The following is a 15,483-nucleotide window of genomic DNA, read 5'->3' on the forward strand; positions in this document are numbered from 1 at the left end:
CCTCAAGTGACCCTCCTGCCTCAGCCTCCTGAGTAGCTGGGACTGCAGGCGTATACCCAGCAATATACACATTTTGGATACTGCCCTTCTGTGCAAGGACAGGTGAGAAGGACCATGTGGGCAGGTGTGGTTAAGTCAGACTGTTTCCTTAGGGTTGGGAGAGAGTGAAGGCTGTGGAATTGGCTTTGCAGGGAAGACAAGGCATTCCTGGAGGCCAGAGCTGGGCATGAGCTTGGGGTATCCTTGTCTGTGAGTCCCTCCCCTGCAGCCCCTGCGAGAGGATGGGGATTCAGGGGCCAAGCCCCAGAGTAGATCACACTCTGTTACCCCAGATGGATGACCTCCAGGCCTCAGGAGCTCCAGGGCAGGTCCCATCTCACTCACCCCGCTTATGCCGTTCACACCAGGGGTCCGGGGCCTGCTGCTCCTCCTCCCCCATTGTGGCCATCATTGGAAGGATGGGTGGGGCAGAGTCTTGTAGGGCTGAGCTCTGCCTCATAATGAGCTTAGGGCAGGACAAGACCAAGTGTAGAAACAGAGCCCAGGAGCTGAGGAGAGGGTGAGCTGGGCTGCCTCTCAGGAGGGGCTTCAGAGCTGGGAGCCAGAGGGAAGGGGTGGTGGCAAAAACTCACTGTCCGAAGGCCTCCTATTTCAAAGCTGTATTTTTCCTCAAAATCCCACCGAGGCTCAGACTTGAAGTTGGCAGCCTTCAGTCTTTGGTTTCTGCGCGTCGTGTGGCTCTGGAAAGGGGCAGGGGGTGGGGTGACCTGAGCTTTCTTCTCCTTGGGTGGGATGACTGCTGTGGTCACTCCTTTCTGTCTTGTCCTTGTTGACACTGCTCCCGTGGGGGCCAGCACAAGCGGCCGACTTTTGGGAATGAGCGTCTTGGCCGTGGTCGCTGCTTTGCCCTGGTGCTTCACCGACACCGTCCTGGTGGCCGTCAGCTTCCTGGTCTGGCCCCCATTTCCTTGGGTCATCTTTGTGTCCTGGCTCTTCCGTGACTGTGTCTCTGTCCTGCCAGAGGCCATCCCTGCTTCTTGCCCTCTGGGTGACAGTGTGTTCACTGTGGTCTTCTCTTTTTCTGGGCTCTTCCATGCTGCCGTCTGTGCTGTGTCGGGCGCCTTGTCCTGTTCCTCCGGTGGTGCCGGGTTGGCCTCCTTTCCTCTGTCTCCGGTGGTGTGGGCTTTGGGCTGGGTTTGTACGTTGAGGATATTGTTCTCTGGCACTGGCTCTGCATAGATGGTTGTCCTCCTTGTTCTTAAGAGTGCCGGGGACTTAGGCTTTGCCAGGGACTGTGGAGACCTTTCTTTAATGTTCTCTGTGCGTTGATGCCTAGGGACAGAGATAACTTTTGATGAAGGCTGAAGATTGTGGAAACAGGTCGAAAGCATAAGTAGTTTTTTTTTTTTTTTGATACAGAGTCTTTGCTCTGTCACCCAGGCTGGAGTGCAGTGGTGCAATCTCAGCTCACTGCAACTTCCATCTCCTGGGTTCAAGTGATTCTGCTGCCCCGAGTAGCTGAGATTACAGGTTATTAAAAATAGTCTCTATTTTTAGTAGAGATGGGGGTTTCACCAAGTTGGCCAGGCTGGTCTCAAACTCCTGACCTGACCAGTGATCCACCTGCCTCGGCCTCCCAAAGTGTTGGGATGACAGGTGTGAGCCACCGCGCCCAGCCAGAAAATAGATTCAGACAAAAGCAGAATAGAATTTGAGATACGTATGTAGGACATGCAGGAGAGCATCTCATCCAACAAACGTTTACTAAATGTCTATTCTGTGCAGTGTGCTGTGCAGGCACCGGGAATACAAATTTGAATAAGGCACAGACCTTGGACCTATGTAATACACGATTATTGTTATTCAAGGCAGGAAACAAAGGTCTTTGATCACTAGAGAAAGGCAGGGCCGGCCAAGGCAATATTGGAAGCAGGCTGATTACCTAGGCGAGCCCTTCCTCCATTAGGGCCTCCCTGCCTGAGCTGCAGCTGACCCTGGCTGGTATTTCCAGCCTTTCTCAGCCTCAAAGCAACACATTTATTCAGGGTTTCCAGCAGGGGCAATCTCTATTCTGACCTTGAAACTGAAGCCTAAATTTCCCAAGGGTGTTAGGAAAGGGCTGACAGCTGACAGTTCTTTCTCCTTACTTCCCAAGGATCCTTCCTCCTTGAAACACCTTTTTTTTTTTTTTTTTAGATGGAGTCCGGCTCTGTCGCCCAAGCTGGAGTGCAGTGACACGATCTCAGCTCACTGCACCCTCCACCTCTGGTTCAAACAATTCCCCAGCCTCAGCCTTCCGAGTAGCTGGGATTACAGGCGCATGCCACCATGCTTGGCTAATTTTTTTTTTTGTATTTTCAGTAGAGATGGGGTTTCACCATGTTGGCCAGAATGGTCTTGATCTCTTGATCTCATGATCTGCCCTCCCCGGCCTCCCAGAGTGCTGGGATTTTACAGGTGTGAGCCACCGCCCCCAACCTTTTTTTTTTTCCTTTAAGAGACAGGGTCTTTCTCTGTTGCCCAGGTTGGAGTGCAGTAGCACATCATAGCTTACTGCAGCCTCAAACTCCTGGGCTCAAGCGATCCTCTGGCCTCAGCCTCTCAAGTAGCTAGGACTACAGGCATGCACCACCATGCCCAGCTAATCTGTGTGTATGTGTGTGGGGGGGGGGCCGGGGGCGGTGTGCGTGCGCGCATGCGCATCTGTGTTTTTAGAGACTGGGTCTCACTGTGTTGCCCAGGCTGGTCTCAAATTCCTCACCTCAAGTGATCCTCTGGCCTTGGCCTCTCAGAGTGTTGGTATTACAGGCGTGAGACACCGCATCTGGCCTAAACACACACATTTTTAACTGGACTTGCATAGAAAATGCCTCTGCCTTTGTTATGACTCAGAGAAGTAGCTTGGATGAGAGATATTTCTGACCAGAAAGGAGAGATGGGCCTCAGGGCAGGGTTGGACTGAGATATGGAGCATCCCAAAAAGGCTAATGGGCTTCAAACTCTAATTCTTTCTGTATTTTTCATTTTCAACTAAGAAAAAGAGAAGGGAAAATTTATTATAAGAATGGAAAGTGTTTTAAGGAACCCAAGAGCAGGAAGTAGTTGAGCCTCTGGCAGGGCTTGGAACCAGGAATCTCTCTCTAAGGCTTTGTCTCTATCTCACCGCTCCCTCTGAATCAGCTTTCTTCTTCTCTTTCTTTCTGTCTCTGCAGACAGGTCTCCTCTGCTCTCCAGCCCACGGGCTGGGGGAAGATTGCCACCCCATAACACGTGTGCTGGGGACTGTGGACTCTCTTTGCTTCCAATTTTTCACTCTTTCAGGAGAAGACTGTGGCCCCCTTGGGTCCTATCTCCATCCCTTTCCAGGGGTCTTGGTCACATACTATGTGACATTCTGGGGCTCACTCTGTGCCTGGGAGGAGGACACTTTCAAGAGGAAGAGGGGGTTATTGGTTCATGAACTGGAAAGACACCCCCAAAGTATCCATTCTGAAAGAATGCCACTCAACACAGAGTGAAAAACCTGAGGGAGTGAAGAACACATTCTTGATCAATTCATTCCACATTTGCCTGGTAGAAGGTCTGAGTGCTGTGGGCGGGTGGGTGTGAGGCTCGCCACTCCTTTTGGTCTGAGTACTCAGTGTAAGCTCCAAGCTCGCTTGGGCCATTCAGCAAAAACCAAGCTGTTCACTCGGTTTAACAAACAGCTCTTGTTACCCAGCAAAGCCTCTTGGTGGATTCACTTCCCAATCCCCAACCTCAAGAAGCCTATGGAAACTTCCCTTCCCTTCCGGCAGCACTCTGCAGAGAGGAATTCTGCTGAACGACATTTTCCCTATCTCGAACATTTTCATGGATGTAGCTGCCTGGCTGGCAGGCACCTTAACTTGGCCGTGGCGGGGAGACATGATGAGGCAGGGGTAGTTTTTGACATCACACATCTCAAGCCACATAGCACGGACAGCTGGCCGGCCGTCTGCTTAGTGGCCAGACTGACCCTGAAGAGGTAAGGCACTCCTCTCTGGAGCCCTGTCTAGCGGCAGGAATGGTGCAGTGACTCCTGGAAGCCCTCTTCCACCACAAATCCACGATTGATTGATGACTTGTTCAGGTTTTGCAGGAAGTCACAGCAGTAACCCAGGTAGTGACAAAATTATGTAATTAAGTTTCATTTAATTCCCTATAATTAAATATACCTAGGATTGCTAGGGCTGTGGGTGTTGAGATAGGCATTTCCTTATTCTCATGCATGGTATTTACTAAACGCTCAAATTATGTCCATATGCTGAGTGCCCTGTGTCCAACGTGTTTGGCCCTGTGTGGTCCTGACCTTGTGAGCTGGACTGGGGTGTGGGAAGGCTTTTTTCCATTAATGACTTCTAGTCCGGAGCACAGGAAAATTAATCATGGATCATACCCAAGCAAAAAGCAACTTACCTGCATAACTGTAATCTACTGGGGAAGTAAAAATATAAAATGTACTTTAATAAATGAATTTATTGGCTGGGTGAGGTGGCTCATGCCTGTAGTGCCAGCATTTTGGGAGGCCAAGGTGGGCAGATCACCTGAGGTCAGGAGTTCAAGACCAGCCTGGCCAACATGGTGAAGCCCTGTCTCTACTAAAAATACAAAAAAATTAGTCGGGCATGGTGGCACGCACCTGTAGTCCCAGCTACTTGGGAGGCTGAGGCACACTGGGCGGCAGAGGTTGCAGTGAGTCGAGATTGTGCTATTGCACTCCAGCCTGGGCGACAGAGCGAGACTCTGTCTCAATTAAAAAATAATAATAATGCCCAGGCATGGTGGCTCACGCCTGTAATCCCAGCACTTCGGGAGGCCGAGGTGGGTGGATCACCTTAGGTGGGGAGTTTGAGACCAGCCTGACCAGCATGGAGAAACACCGTCTCTACTAAAAATACAAAATTAGCTGGGCATGGTGGCACATGCCTGTAATCCCAGCTACTTGCGAGGCTGAGGCCAGAGAATTGCTTGAACCTGGGAGGCGGAGGTTGCTGTAAGCTGAGATTGTGCCATTGCACTCCAGCCTGGGCAACAAGAGTGAAACTCCATCTCAAATAGTAATAATAATCAATCAATTTACCGTGAACAAGAATTGCACAAAGAAACAGGAAAATAATTATCTGGCAACCGTCTCCCTCTCTGTATATATATTTTTTCTTTTTTTTTTTTTGAGAAGGAGTCTCTGTTTCCTAGGCTGGAGGGCAGTGGCGTGTTCATAGCTCATTGCAGCCTCAACCTCCCGGGCTCAAATGAGACTCCTGCCTTGGCCTCCTGAGTAGCTGGGACTACAGGTCCATGCGCCACCAGGCCCAGCTACCTTCTATATTCTTAAGTGCACATCACCAAGGGGTGTGGGTGTTGAGATAGGCATTTCCTTACCTGGAAATACCTGGAAGTGAAGATATGGCAAAAGGTTCAAAGTTCATTTATGCCTGCAGCCATGACACACCTATTGGCCAGAGAGCAGTATTTTCCAAGAATATAGTACAAGAGATAACACAGAAATGTTGAAGTTGACTAGGATATTGAAGAGGCTGAAACTGAAATTTGAAAAAAATACCCCAGTCAAAGGTCACTCACTAATAAAGCCAGTAGGAGTAGAAGATTATTTTATGGAGGATAAGAAGAGAGCTGAAAAGATTCCTTTGATTCTGTAAATAATTTTGCACCTGGGCTCCCGCCCTCTATGGCACGGAGACGGGCTGCAGGTGAGTTGCGCCTGGTATGTGGCGAATGGCTGGTCACACAGATTCGCCTCTATTCACGTCCCTAAGTCCTGGGCTCTCTCTCTCAGTCCCCACCATCAACTTTGTCCTCATTTTATCTCAGGCCCCCAGGCTGGGCAAGCTTTCCTCTTCCAGGTTTCATATTTGGTTCCCACAACTTTGTTGCTGCTTCTCCTTGAAAGGAGGACAAACCATCCCTTCGCTCTGCCCTGTGTCCCTCTCCACTCCCTGCTGCGGAGCTCTCTACCTTCAACTGCTCCTGCCTCCTGTGCCCCATGTTGTTAGCCGGGCCTGGAGTTTCCAAGACCCCCTTGGTATCCACGGAGGCTATTCCAGCCCCCTTTTGGTGTTTGATCAGTGCTCAGTGTCTCCTGTCTCATGTGAAATAGAAACCAGCCATATTCTGCTTTTCTTTTCAAACTCCAAAGTTGGTCAGGTGTGGAGACTCACACCTGTAATCCCAGCACTTTGGGAGGCCAAGGGTGGGAGGCGGATCACCTGAGGTCAGGAGTTGGAGACCAGCCTGGCCAACACGGTGAAACCCCATCTCTACTAAAAATACAAAAATTAGCTGGGTGTGGTGGTGCATGCCTGTCATCCCAGCTACTCAGGAGGCTGAGGCAGGAGAATTGCTTGAGCCTGGGAGGTGGAGGTTGCAGTGAGCAGAGATCACACCACTGCACTCCAGCTCAGGCAACAGAGTGAGAGTCTGTCTCAAAACAACAACAACAACAACAACAACAACAACAAACCAACTAAATGAGACACCTTATGGAAAGTTCTACGACAGTTTGAAAACACAATGCAGTGTTTATTCTGCAATATTCATTGAGTAGCCATGACATGTCAGGCATTCAGAGGTATCTGCTAGAGATTAAAGATCAAGAAGCAATGGTCACTGGTTTTAAGAGGCTCACAGTCTATAAGAGAAACAGACATGAGTATGATCAGCTGCCTTAAAGTGCCATCGGTATGATGATGTTAGTCCTATGTATGCGAGGCTGTGGTGACAGCCTAGGGCGGCAGTTCTGCTCGGAGGGATACTTTGCTATGGAGGGGTTACCTAAGCTGAGTCTTTTTTTCCTGAGTCTTCAGAAATGAACCTTTATGAATTATTTTTATTTTTATAAAAGCAGTGTGTGCTTACTACGGAAAAAGCAGAAGCTGCTTTCAAACATGAAAGGATAGCAACCTCCTATTATCCCAGTCCCTTCAAAGAATCTCTTGTTAGTACCTCAGGGCATGAACAGCTGGATCCCTTTTCTACGCCTGTCATGCTTTTGAATATAATTATATAATATTTTGAAATGTTATTTAATTGTTTCCCTCTCCACCCCACTCCCATGCCCCCAGCAGTTAAGATTCGGTTCCATGTTCAGGATGTAGTGAAACAGATCAATCTTGGAGAAGTTATGAGGGGGAAGGACTTTATAACTTCCTCCTACCATTGTCCTTTCCCTGGAAAGATTTACTCTGCTGGGTGGCGGGAATGAGAGAAGGAAGGATCTGTGGGTTCCAAGGTCAGAGGACCCTGCTTCCTGGCGTGTTCCAAGGGTCTAACAAGACCCCTGAAAAAAAAAAAATGAATCCTGAAGCTAGGAAGAGAGGACCACAGACAGTGTCAGAAAAGTCTCACACTGAGCCGAGATCGTGCCACTGCACTCCAGCCTGGACAACAGAGCGAGACTCTGTTTCAAAAAAAGAAAAAAAAAAAAGAAAAGTCTCTCACACATAAGCCAGGTGGACCTGAAAGAGCCAAGCGGCAGGAACAATGACTGTTTCAGCAGCGACTCAATAGCTAAGAGTCAGCGACCCACTCCCATGCCGTGGCACTGCATCAGATGTCCTAGAGCCCTTAATACCATCCTGCAGAGGAGCAGGAACAGCGGAGATTAAGTTTTCCTGAAGCTTGGTGGATGGGAGTTGAGAATCAGCAATCAGGAGGCGACAGAAAATAAAGTTCTTTTCTTTTCCTTTTGGACACAGAGCCGCACTCTGTTGTACAGGCTAGAGTGCAGTGGCATGATCTCGGCTCACTGGAAGCCACCTCCCAGGTTCAAGCGATTCTCCCGCCTCAACCCCCTGAGTACCTGGGATTCCACGCACGCGCCACCGTGCCCGGCTAATTTTCATATTTTTAGTAGAGATGGAATTTTTGCCATGCTGGCCAGACCGGAGAAAAGAAAGTGACAGCAAGAAAGTGACACACAGAACCCGTAGGTCTGTTTTTACAGCCCACTCCAAAGCTAAAACAAGCCTAGATCTTCCAAAACATTTACACTGGATGACGGAAGCCAAGCAGAGACATAGTCTTAGATGACAGCTACACATCAGTGAACACATGAGGCACGTGGGTGTGTCTAAGATGACACGAGAGATGGCCCGATGGGTTTGAAATCACAGAATTGTCTTTTTTATTTTTATTTTTTTCAGACAGAGTCTTGCTGTGTCACCCAGGCTGCAGTGCAGTGGAGCAATCTTAGCTCACTGCAACCTCTGCCTCCCGAGTTCAAGCGATTCTCCTGTGATAAAAGCGATAATAGCCTCCTGCGTAGCTGGGATTACAGGAAACCGCCACCATGCCTGGCTAACTTTTGTATTTTTATTTATTTATTTATTATTATTATTATTATTGTTTTGAGATAGAGTTTCGCTCTTGCTGCCCAGGCTGGAGTACCGTGGCGTGCTCTTGGCTCACAGCAAGCTCCGTCTCCCGGGTTCAGGCAATTCTCCCTGCCTCAGTCTCCCACGTAGCTGGAATTACAGGCACCGGACCATGCCCGGCTAATTTTTGTAATTTTTAGGAGAGACAGGGTTTCACCATGTTAGTCAGGCTGGTCTCGAACTCCTGACCTCAGGTGATCCGCTCGCCTTGGCCTCCCAAAGTGCTGGGATTACAGGCGTGAGCCACTGTGCCCGACCTCATAGAATTGTCTTGAAGTTCTTCTGCTACACTCCTCCCACCATCCTATTTGTTGCCAAGTCCAGCTGATCTGACTTCTTCTCAGTCCTTTCTTCCTGTTCACACTGTCCTTGCTCACGGTCTTATTAATGCTATTCTAAACCATTGCGATGGCCTCTAAACTATCCCCTCTAAAACCATGTTCCCCCGATCATCCATCCTGTAATCTATTGACAGAGTACTCTGCATAAAGCATGAATTTACTCAAGTTAACTCCCTTACTCTAAGTTTTTGAGAGCCATAAAGTTTAAATGTTTTGGCATGTTTTTTAAGGTGACAAATTCATTCTTTCATCAACAAGCATTTTATAAAGCACCTCCACTGGGTCCAGGCCCTGTTCAAAGCACTGAGGAAACACAGACATTAAGACAATGCCAGCCGGGCTCAGTCACTCATGTCTGTGATGCCACCACTTTGGGAGGCTGAGGCAGGTAGATCGCTTGAAGCCAGGAATTCAGGACCAGCCTGGCCGATATGGCAAAACCCCATCTACATTAAAAATACAGTAATTAGCCGGGCATGGTAGTGTGCGTCTGCAGTCCCAGATACTCTGGAAGCTGAGGCAGGATAATCGCTTGAACCTGGGAGGTGAGGTTGCAGTAAGCCAAGATCGCACCACTGCACTCCAGCCTGGGCGACAGAGTCAGACTCCATCTTGAAAAATAAATAAATAAAAGAAATTACATAATTCATGTAATCTCACAAATTCATGTAATTACATGATAAACACACACACACACTAGGTGCTCTACTTGGCTCTAAGCTCTTTTATTCCAGCAAGCCAGCCAGGCCAGAGCTCAGACTTTGGCTGCTGGAGGTGGGGAGTGGGGGTAGGAGACATGGGGGATGAGACGAGGGGGAGATTGGGGGAGCTGGAGAGAGGAGGGCAGTAAAAGAAAACTCCCCCTCTTTTTTCAAGTTGTAACTCCTCCTGTATGGTTACTTAAGTGAGGGCCTGTCTTGGAGGGTGGGGCTGGCGGTCCCTGCCTGCCCTGGGGTTCATTCAGCTTCTGTCTGATGTTGGGGGCTCCTGCGCACTTGGTGGTCTCTGCACATTAGTACATGTGTTTCTCTGGGGAGGGGTTCTCCTTTACACTGAGAATCCCCGCAGGAGGGTCCTTTCTAGGATCACGTCCCCCACTGCCCCCTGCGGCATTTAGTGCCCCAAACACTGTTCTGGAGTGAGTGTCCCATTATTGCTCCAGCAGGTAACTGGGCAGTTGAGGGCTCTGGTCTCTGCCCTCCCACCAGGAAGCGCTGAACTTCCCTTCCACTGCTTTCTGGGCTGTGAAGACCTGGGAGGGAGGGGCAGGGTGGTTCTGTCTCTTCCCAGGTACATTACATTGTGGACAATTCCAACAACTTCCTGCCTTCAGAAATCTCTAGACCAGACCCAGATACCACTCTACTTAACATTTGCCCCTCAACTCCAGGGCATGTGGTATCTGCTGGGAAGGCCAGGCCCAGTCACTATGAGTGACTCTCGGGCAGCCCACTCCCGCCCCAAAACGTCGCCCCAGAAGGACTCTAACCCTCTGAGCTTCTCTCCTCCCCTGTCATCTTATCTAAGCTAGCTGGTCTTGGGTTTTTGTCAGTTGCAATCAAGAGTTCCAACAAATACAAACCTATATTCACATCATACACAAAAGTAAATTTCTGATGGATTCTTATTAAGCTTAAAGAACAAAAGTACAGAAATATCAGTAGAAAGTGTAAAAGAAAATGTATATAATGTTAGGGGTGGGAATGACCTTCCTAAAAATTGCACAAAGTCCACTGACCATAAAGGAAAAGAGAGACTTCTGTATGACATACGATATCACAAACAATGAAATACAACCGAACAAATATCAGGCTGAAGAAGATATTTTGAAACAGGAATTAAAAGAAATTAAAGAATGTGTAAGCAAAAACTCAGATGTATGTAAAAAAAAAAATCCCAATTCCTCCTAAGAAAGAAAAAGACGTGGAGTCCTCTAAAAATTAACTGCCTGTTTTTCTGACTGTGGCTAGTGAGCCTTATCTCTCCTTTCCCAGGCATGGTGAAGACCCTGTTTCTCTAGCTGTGCAGCTGCAAGATCACTAGGCAAATAAACTCAAGTCGTAAAACATATTTCTCCTTGAAAAGTAAGAAATGATATAATGCACGTCTCAACTGACTGTTTTTGTTTCTCGCTTCTGTAATACGCTTCCCCCTGCACAGATCCCACGAAATGCTTAAAAGATAACCTGACTCTTTGTTTGGGGCTCAGTTTTTTTTTTGGATGTTAATCTGAGCTGGTGCACCTAAATAATAATAATAAATCCTCCTCAACCCCTCGATCTCTCTGATTCCTAAATTATCCCACTGCATTTCGAAGTATTGTAACATATATGATAAAAAAAAAGGTTAACATCCTTAATACACAAAAAGCTCCTACAAATATGAAAAAGATAAATAACTTAATAAAAAAGAAGAAAAGATATGAACAGGTCATTCATAGAAAAATACAAATGACTAATAAAGTTAAGATCCTCAAATTCATCAGTGATCTGAGAAATGCAAATTAAAAAGAGAAACACTTCCCCCATCAGATGATTAAACCTTCAAAACCTTAATGAAAGCCAGTGTGGTCCTGGGAGGTAAAGATTGTCTTGGCAATTCCACTTCGAGAAATCTACCCAGAAATCACTTATGCAAGTGCTCAAAGGTATGTGAGAAACTTGATAGGGGTTGGTTAAGTAAACGGTACCTATCCTGTGGAATGCTAAGCAACTGTTCAAAGAAGAGAGTAGACCTGTATGTCCCGACATGGAAAGATGTCCATGATATAGTGTGACTTACAAGGTCAACCTGTGGGACAATATATAGCATGAGATACATATATATGTATACATATATATGAGATATATATATATAACTTGTGCATATATCTGTAAATCTATATGATATATGTGTGTGTATATATCAATATCTCTCTATATACAATATATACATATATTTCTCATGCTACATATTGACATATAGTATATCAATATATAGCATATATAGTATGTATATCTGTATGCTATATGTAGATATCTATATCTCCATCTGTCTATCCATCTATCTGTCCATCTATCTGCCTATCTACCTGTGTGTGTGTGTGTGTGTGTGTGTGTGTGTATGTATATATGTATCTATCTGGCTTGTATAGCATAAAGGTAATGAGCACAGCGTATGGCACCAAAATGCCTGGTTTTGAATCTTGGCCCTGCCACATACTAGCAGGATGATCTTGGAAGAATCACTTCAGTTCTGTGTGTCTCAGTGTCCTCTTAATAATGAGAATTAGTGAGTTAACGTACATCAAGCATTTAGAATAGGGGCTGGCACATAGTAAATACTATAGCAGTGTTAGCTGCATAATAATAGAATTCCGTGTACCTTCAAGTGTCAAGAGTGCTCACCTTGAAGAGCGGACAGAGGTGGAGGTATAATAGGGAGACTCACTTCCTGCTTCACCTTTCTGTATTTTTTTTTTAACTCTATGAGAACCTGCATTACTTTCAACGTTTAAGAACAGTGAAATGAAATTATTGGCTGGGCACAGTGGCTCACGCCTGTCATCCAGTGCTTTGAGAGGCCGAGGTGGGTAGATCACTTGAGGTCAGGAGTTCAAGACCAGCCTGGCCAACATGGTGAAACCCTGTCTCTACTAAAAATACAAAAACTTAGCCAGGTCTGGTGGTATGCGCCTGTAGTCCCAGCTACTCAGGAAGCTGAGGCTTGAACTTGGGAGGTGGAGGTTGCAGTAAGCCAAGATCACGCCACTGCACTCCAGACTGGGCAACACAGTGAGACTCTGTCTCAAAAACAAAAGAGAAGAAAAGAAAAGAAAAGGGCCTCTTACTGCAGAAGATGTGTGTATTTTCTAAGAAAAATGGTATAGAAGGTTTTTTTGAAAGATTAACTTGGTGTCCACAATTGAAACTGCCTCCCTAAGAGGGAGGCCCTCCATTTTACCGACAAACTAAGGGTGAATCCAGGTCTGAAACAAGTGGAACACACAGGATGGCTCTTTCACTTCAGGACATAGAGAATGGCATGTAAGAACTAACCCAATGCTGCTGCCATTACTCACAGTCCCAGAGGGGAAAGCAGTCATGTCTTCTGTCTGCACTCTGCAGACCTAACCCATCGGTTCTCAAACTCCTGTACGTGTCCCATGGTATCTGGACATGTTCATCCCATGGCGTCTTAGTTCCCCACTGCCACCCCTTCTGTTCCCTGCAAGTCTTCCCATTAGTCTTTCTTCCCAGTGGTTCTTTTTTTTTTTTTTTTTTTTTTTTGAGACGGAGTCTTGCTCTGTCACCCAGGTTGGAGTGCTGTGGCCGGATCTCAGCTCACTGCAAGCTCCGCCTCCCGAGTTCACGCCATTCTCCTGCCTCAGCCTCCCGGGTAGCTGGGATTACAGGTGCCACCACCTCGCCCGGCTAGTTTTTTTTTTTGTAGTTTTTCGTAGAGACGGGGTTTCACCGTGTTAGCCAGGATGGTCTCGATCTCCTGACCTCGTGATCCGCCTGTCTCGGCCTCCCAAAGTGCTGGGATTACAGGCTTGAGCCACCGCGCCCGGCCCCCAGTGGTTCTTGAGAACATTCCTGACCCCTGACACTCCCGTGTGGACACACAGGTGGCTCAGACTTTCTCTGTCCTCCCTGGGCTATCATTTTTCTGTTTCCTCAAATGAATGAAATAAGAGGAGTGGAAAGGAGGAGAATCTTACCTGGAAGGCTTTGTTTGAGGCTCCTTAATAAAGGAGGGCAAAGCGAAGAGAAAGAAGACCAGGAGAGCCAGGAGCAAGGACCACTGGATGCCTTGGCTCAGGTGCCTGTATCTCCACAGGCAGGACCTCATGGCAGTGGATCGGGTTCTAGAGGAAGGTTCTGCATGTCCTGGGGCCTTGATGTAGGCAGCTGGGAGTCTCACCCGCTCAGGTTTCCTGGCCAGGAAGTGCACACCTTTTGTCTTAACAATGAGCCACTCCGGCAAGTGCTGAGTTTATCAGTCTCTGCCAGGGAAGGGAGGAACCGCCTTCACTGCTTTATAAAGGCTTATAGGCTGGCGTGGCTTGAAGGAAGGGAAACTCCTTATGTTCGAACACGTTCACCTTCCTTTTCTTTGTCTCTGAAGCCAATATCTGAAAGTCAAGCTTTATGAGAAAAATAACCACATTATATTCAATCTCATCTTGGTCAGGTTACTTAACCCATCTGCCTCCATATAAATGGAAAAAGCAGTTACCTTCCTTGTGGGATTATCATGAAGACACCTTGAGGCCGCCATGGACAGTGCTTTGTTTGTGGTAGGCACCCAACACACATGCTCAACACTTTAGCTCAACCTTCCCTGTTTCTCATCTGAAATCATGACCATTACAACAATGACCAGCAAGTATGAGGGCTCACTCTGAGCCGGGCACTGGCCAGTCTTCACAGGCACTCATGGAACCCTCACAGCCACTCTAGGGGCTGGGTGCTGTCATCATCTCCATTTTACAGAGGAGGAAACGGCCTCCAAGAACAAACTGCCAGCCCAAGATCACACGGTGAGTCACTGGCTTGGGGTCCAGATCCAACTGACCTGGAGGTTGCATTCTTTTTTTAAGAAATAGAGATGGGTCTCAGTATGTTGCCCAGGCTGGTCTCAAACTCCTGGACTTAAGTGATCCTCCCACCTCAGCCTCACAAAATGCTGGGATTACAGGCATCAGCCACCACGCCCGGCCGTGATTGCATTTTTCTTTTTTGAGACAGAATCTCACTCTGTCACCAGGCTGGAGTGCACTGGTACAATCTTGGTTCACTGCAACCTCTGCCTCCCGGGCTCAAGTGATTCTCCTGCCTCAGCCTCCCGAGTAGCTGGGACTACAGGCACCTGCCATCACGCCTGGTTAATTTTTATATTTTTAGTAGAGACGGGGTTTCACCATGCTGTCCAGGATGGTCTCAATCTCCTGACCTTGTGATCCACCCACCTCGGCCTCCCAAAGTGCTACGATTACAGGTGTGAGCCACCGTGCCCAGCCGATTGCATTCTTACCCACTGCTTAGTAGCACCTATGAGAAATCATTCACTCTACCTTGATCAAAGCAATGCAAAACAAAACCCACATAATTCTTGGGAAAAAAAAGTACACCTCAGAGGAAAAACATCAAGACCATGTGTAGAAAACTTTAAAAATTCAGAAAAGCAGCCCTCCATAAAGTACTGTGGGTTAGTCATTTTATAAAAATATTGTCCAGGGTGTTGAACTGTGGGAAAGGTTTTGGGGCCTGGGCTTGTTCACACCTGGCAGTGGGCATTTCTCCTAATGTACAGTTTTCAGTTCTGTACACAAGGCTCTTGGCCTTCACCCATGGCATGCACCAATAAATGATTAAACCGCCATCCCCAGGGAGGACGAAAATGGCAGGAACATACGTCTGAGCAGCTGAGAGTAATACAGACGACTGATGGCTTCCTTTATCCCCTACTATACACTGCAACTCACAGCTCTGTTCCAAGGCATGGGCTGGTAGCAAGGAGAAACATCTCTGTTAGTACTGACTCAGCCTCTCTCTTTCTCTCTCACTGTGCCTAACCTACAGCCTACAGACGCTCATACATTAACTCTATAAACTTTTTTTTTTTTTTTGAGACGGAGTCTCGCTCTGTCTCCCGGGCTGGAGTGCAGTGGCTGGATCTCAGCTCACTGCAAGCTCTGCCTCCCGGGTTTACGCCATTCTCCTGCCTCAGCCTCCCAAGTAGCTGGG

At 47.5% G+C, this 15,483-nt stretch overlaps 1 protein-coding gene across 1 annotated transcript in view; it reads right to left on the minus strand.

The window, feature by feature from the left end:
• ST6GALNAC1 (ST6 (alpha-N-acetyl-neuraminyl-2,3-beta-galactosyl-1,3)-N-acetylgalactosaminide alpha-2,6-sialyltransferase 1) overlaps positions 1-13,786 on the minus strand; it is a 17,273-nt gene extending 3,487 nt beyond the window's left edge. Inside the window, exons 1-3 of the mRNA XM_011933104.1 lie at positions 13,455-13,786; positions 633-1,332; positions 385-505 (exon numbers count right to left, since the gene is read on the minus strand). Of these exons, the coding sequence (XP_011788494.1) occupies positions 385-505; positions 633-1,332; positions 13,455-13,585 (952 nt within the window). The 5' untranslated portion in view covers positions 13,586-13,786. The remainder of the gene's footprint in view (positions 1-384; positions 506-632; positions 1,333-13,454) is intronic.
• Positions 13,787-15,483: the final 1,697 nt, after the last annotated feature.

The sequence above is a fragment of the Colobus angolensis genome, unplaced genomic scaffold, assembly GCF_000951035.1.
Source record: "Colobus angolensis palliatus isolate OR3802 unplaced genomic scaffold, Cang.pa_1.0 Scaffold1, whole genome shotgun sequence".
Classification (NCBI taxonomy): Eukaryota; Metazoa; Chordata; class Mammalia; order Primates; family Cercopithecidae; genus Colobus; species Colobus angolensis.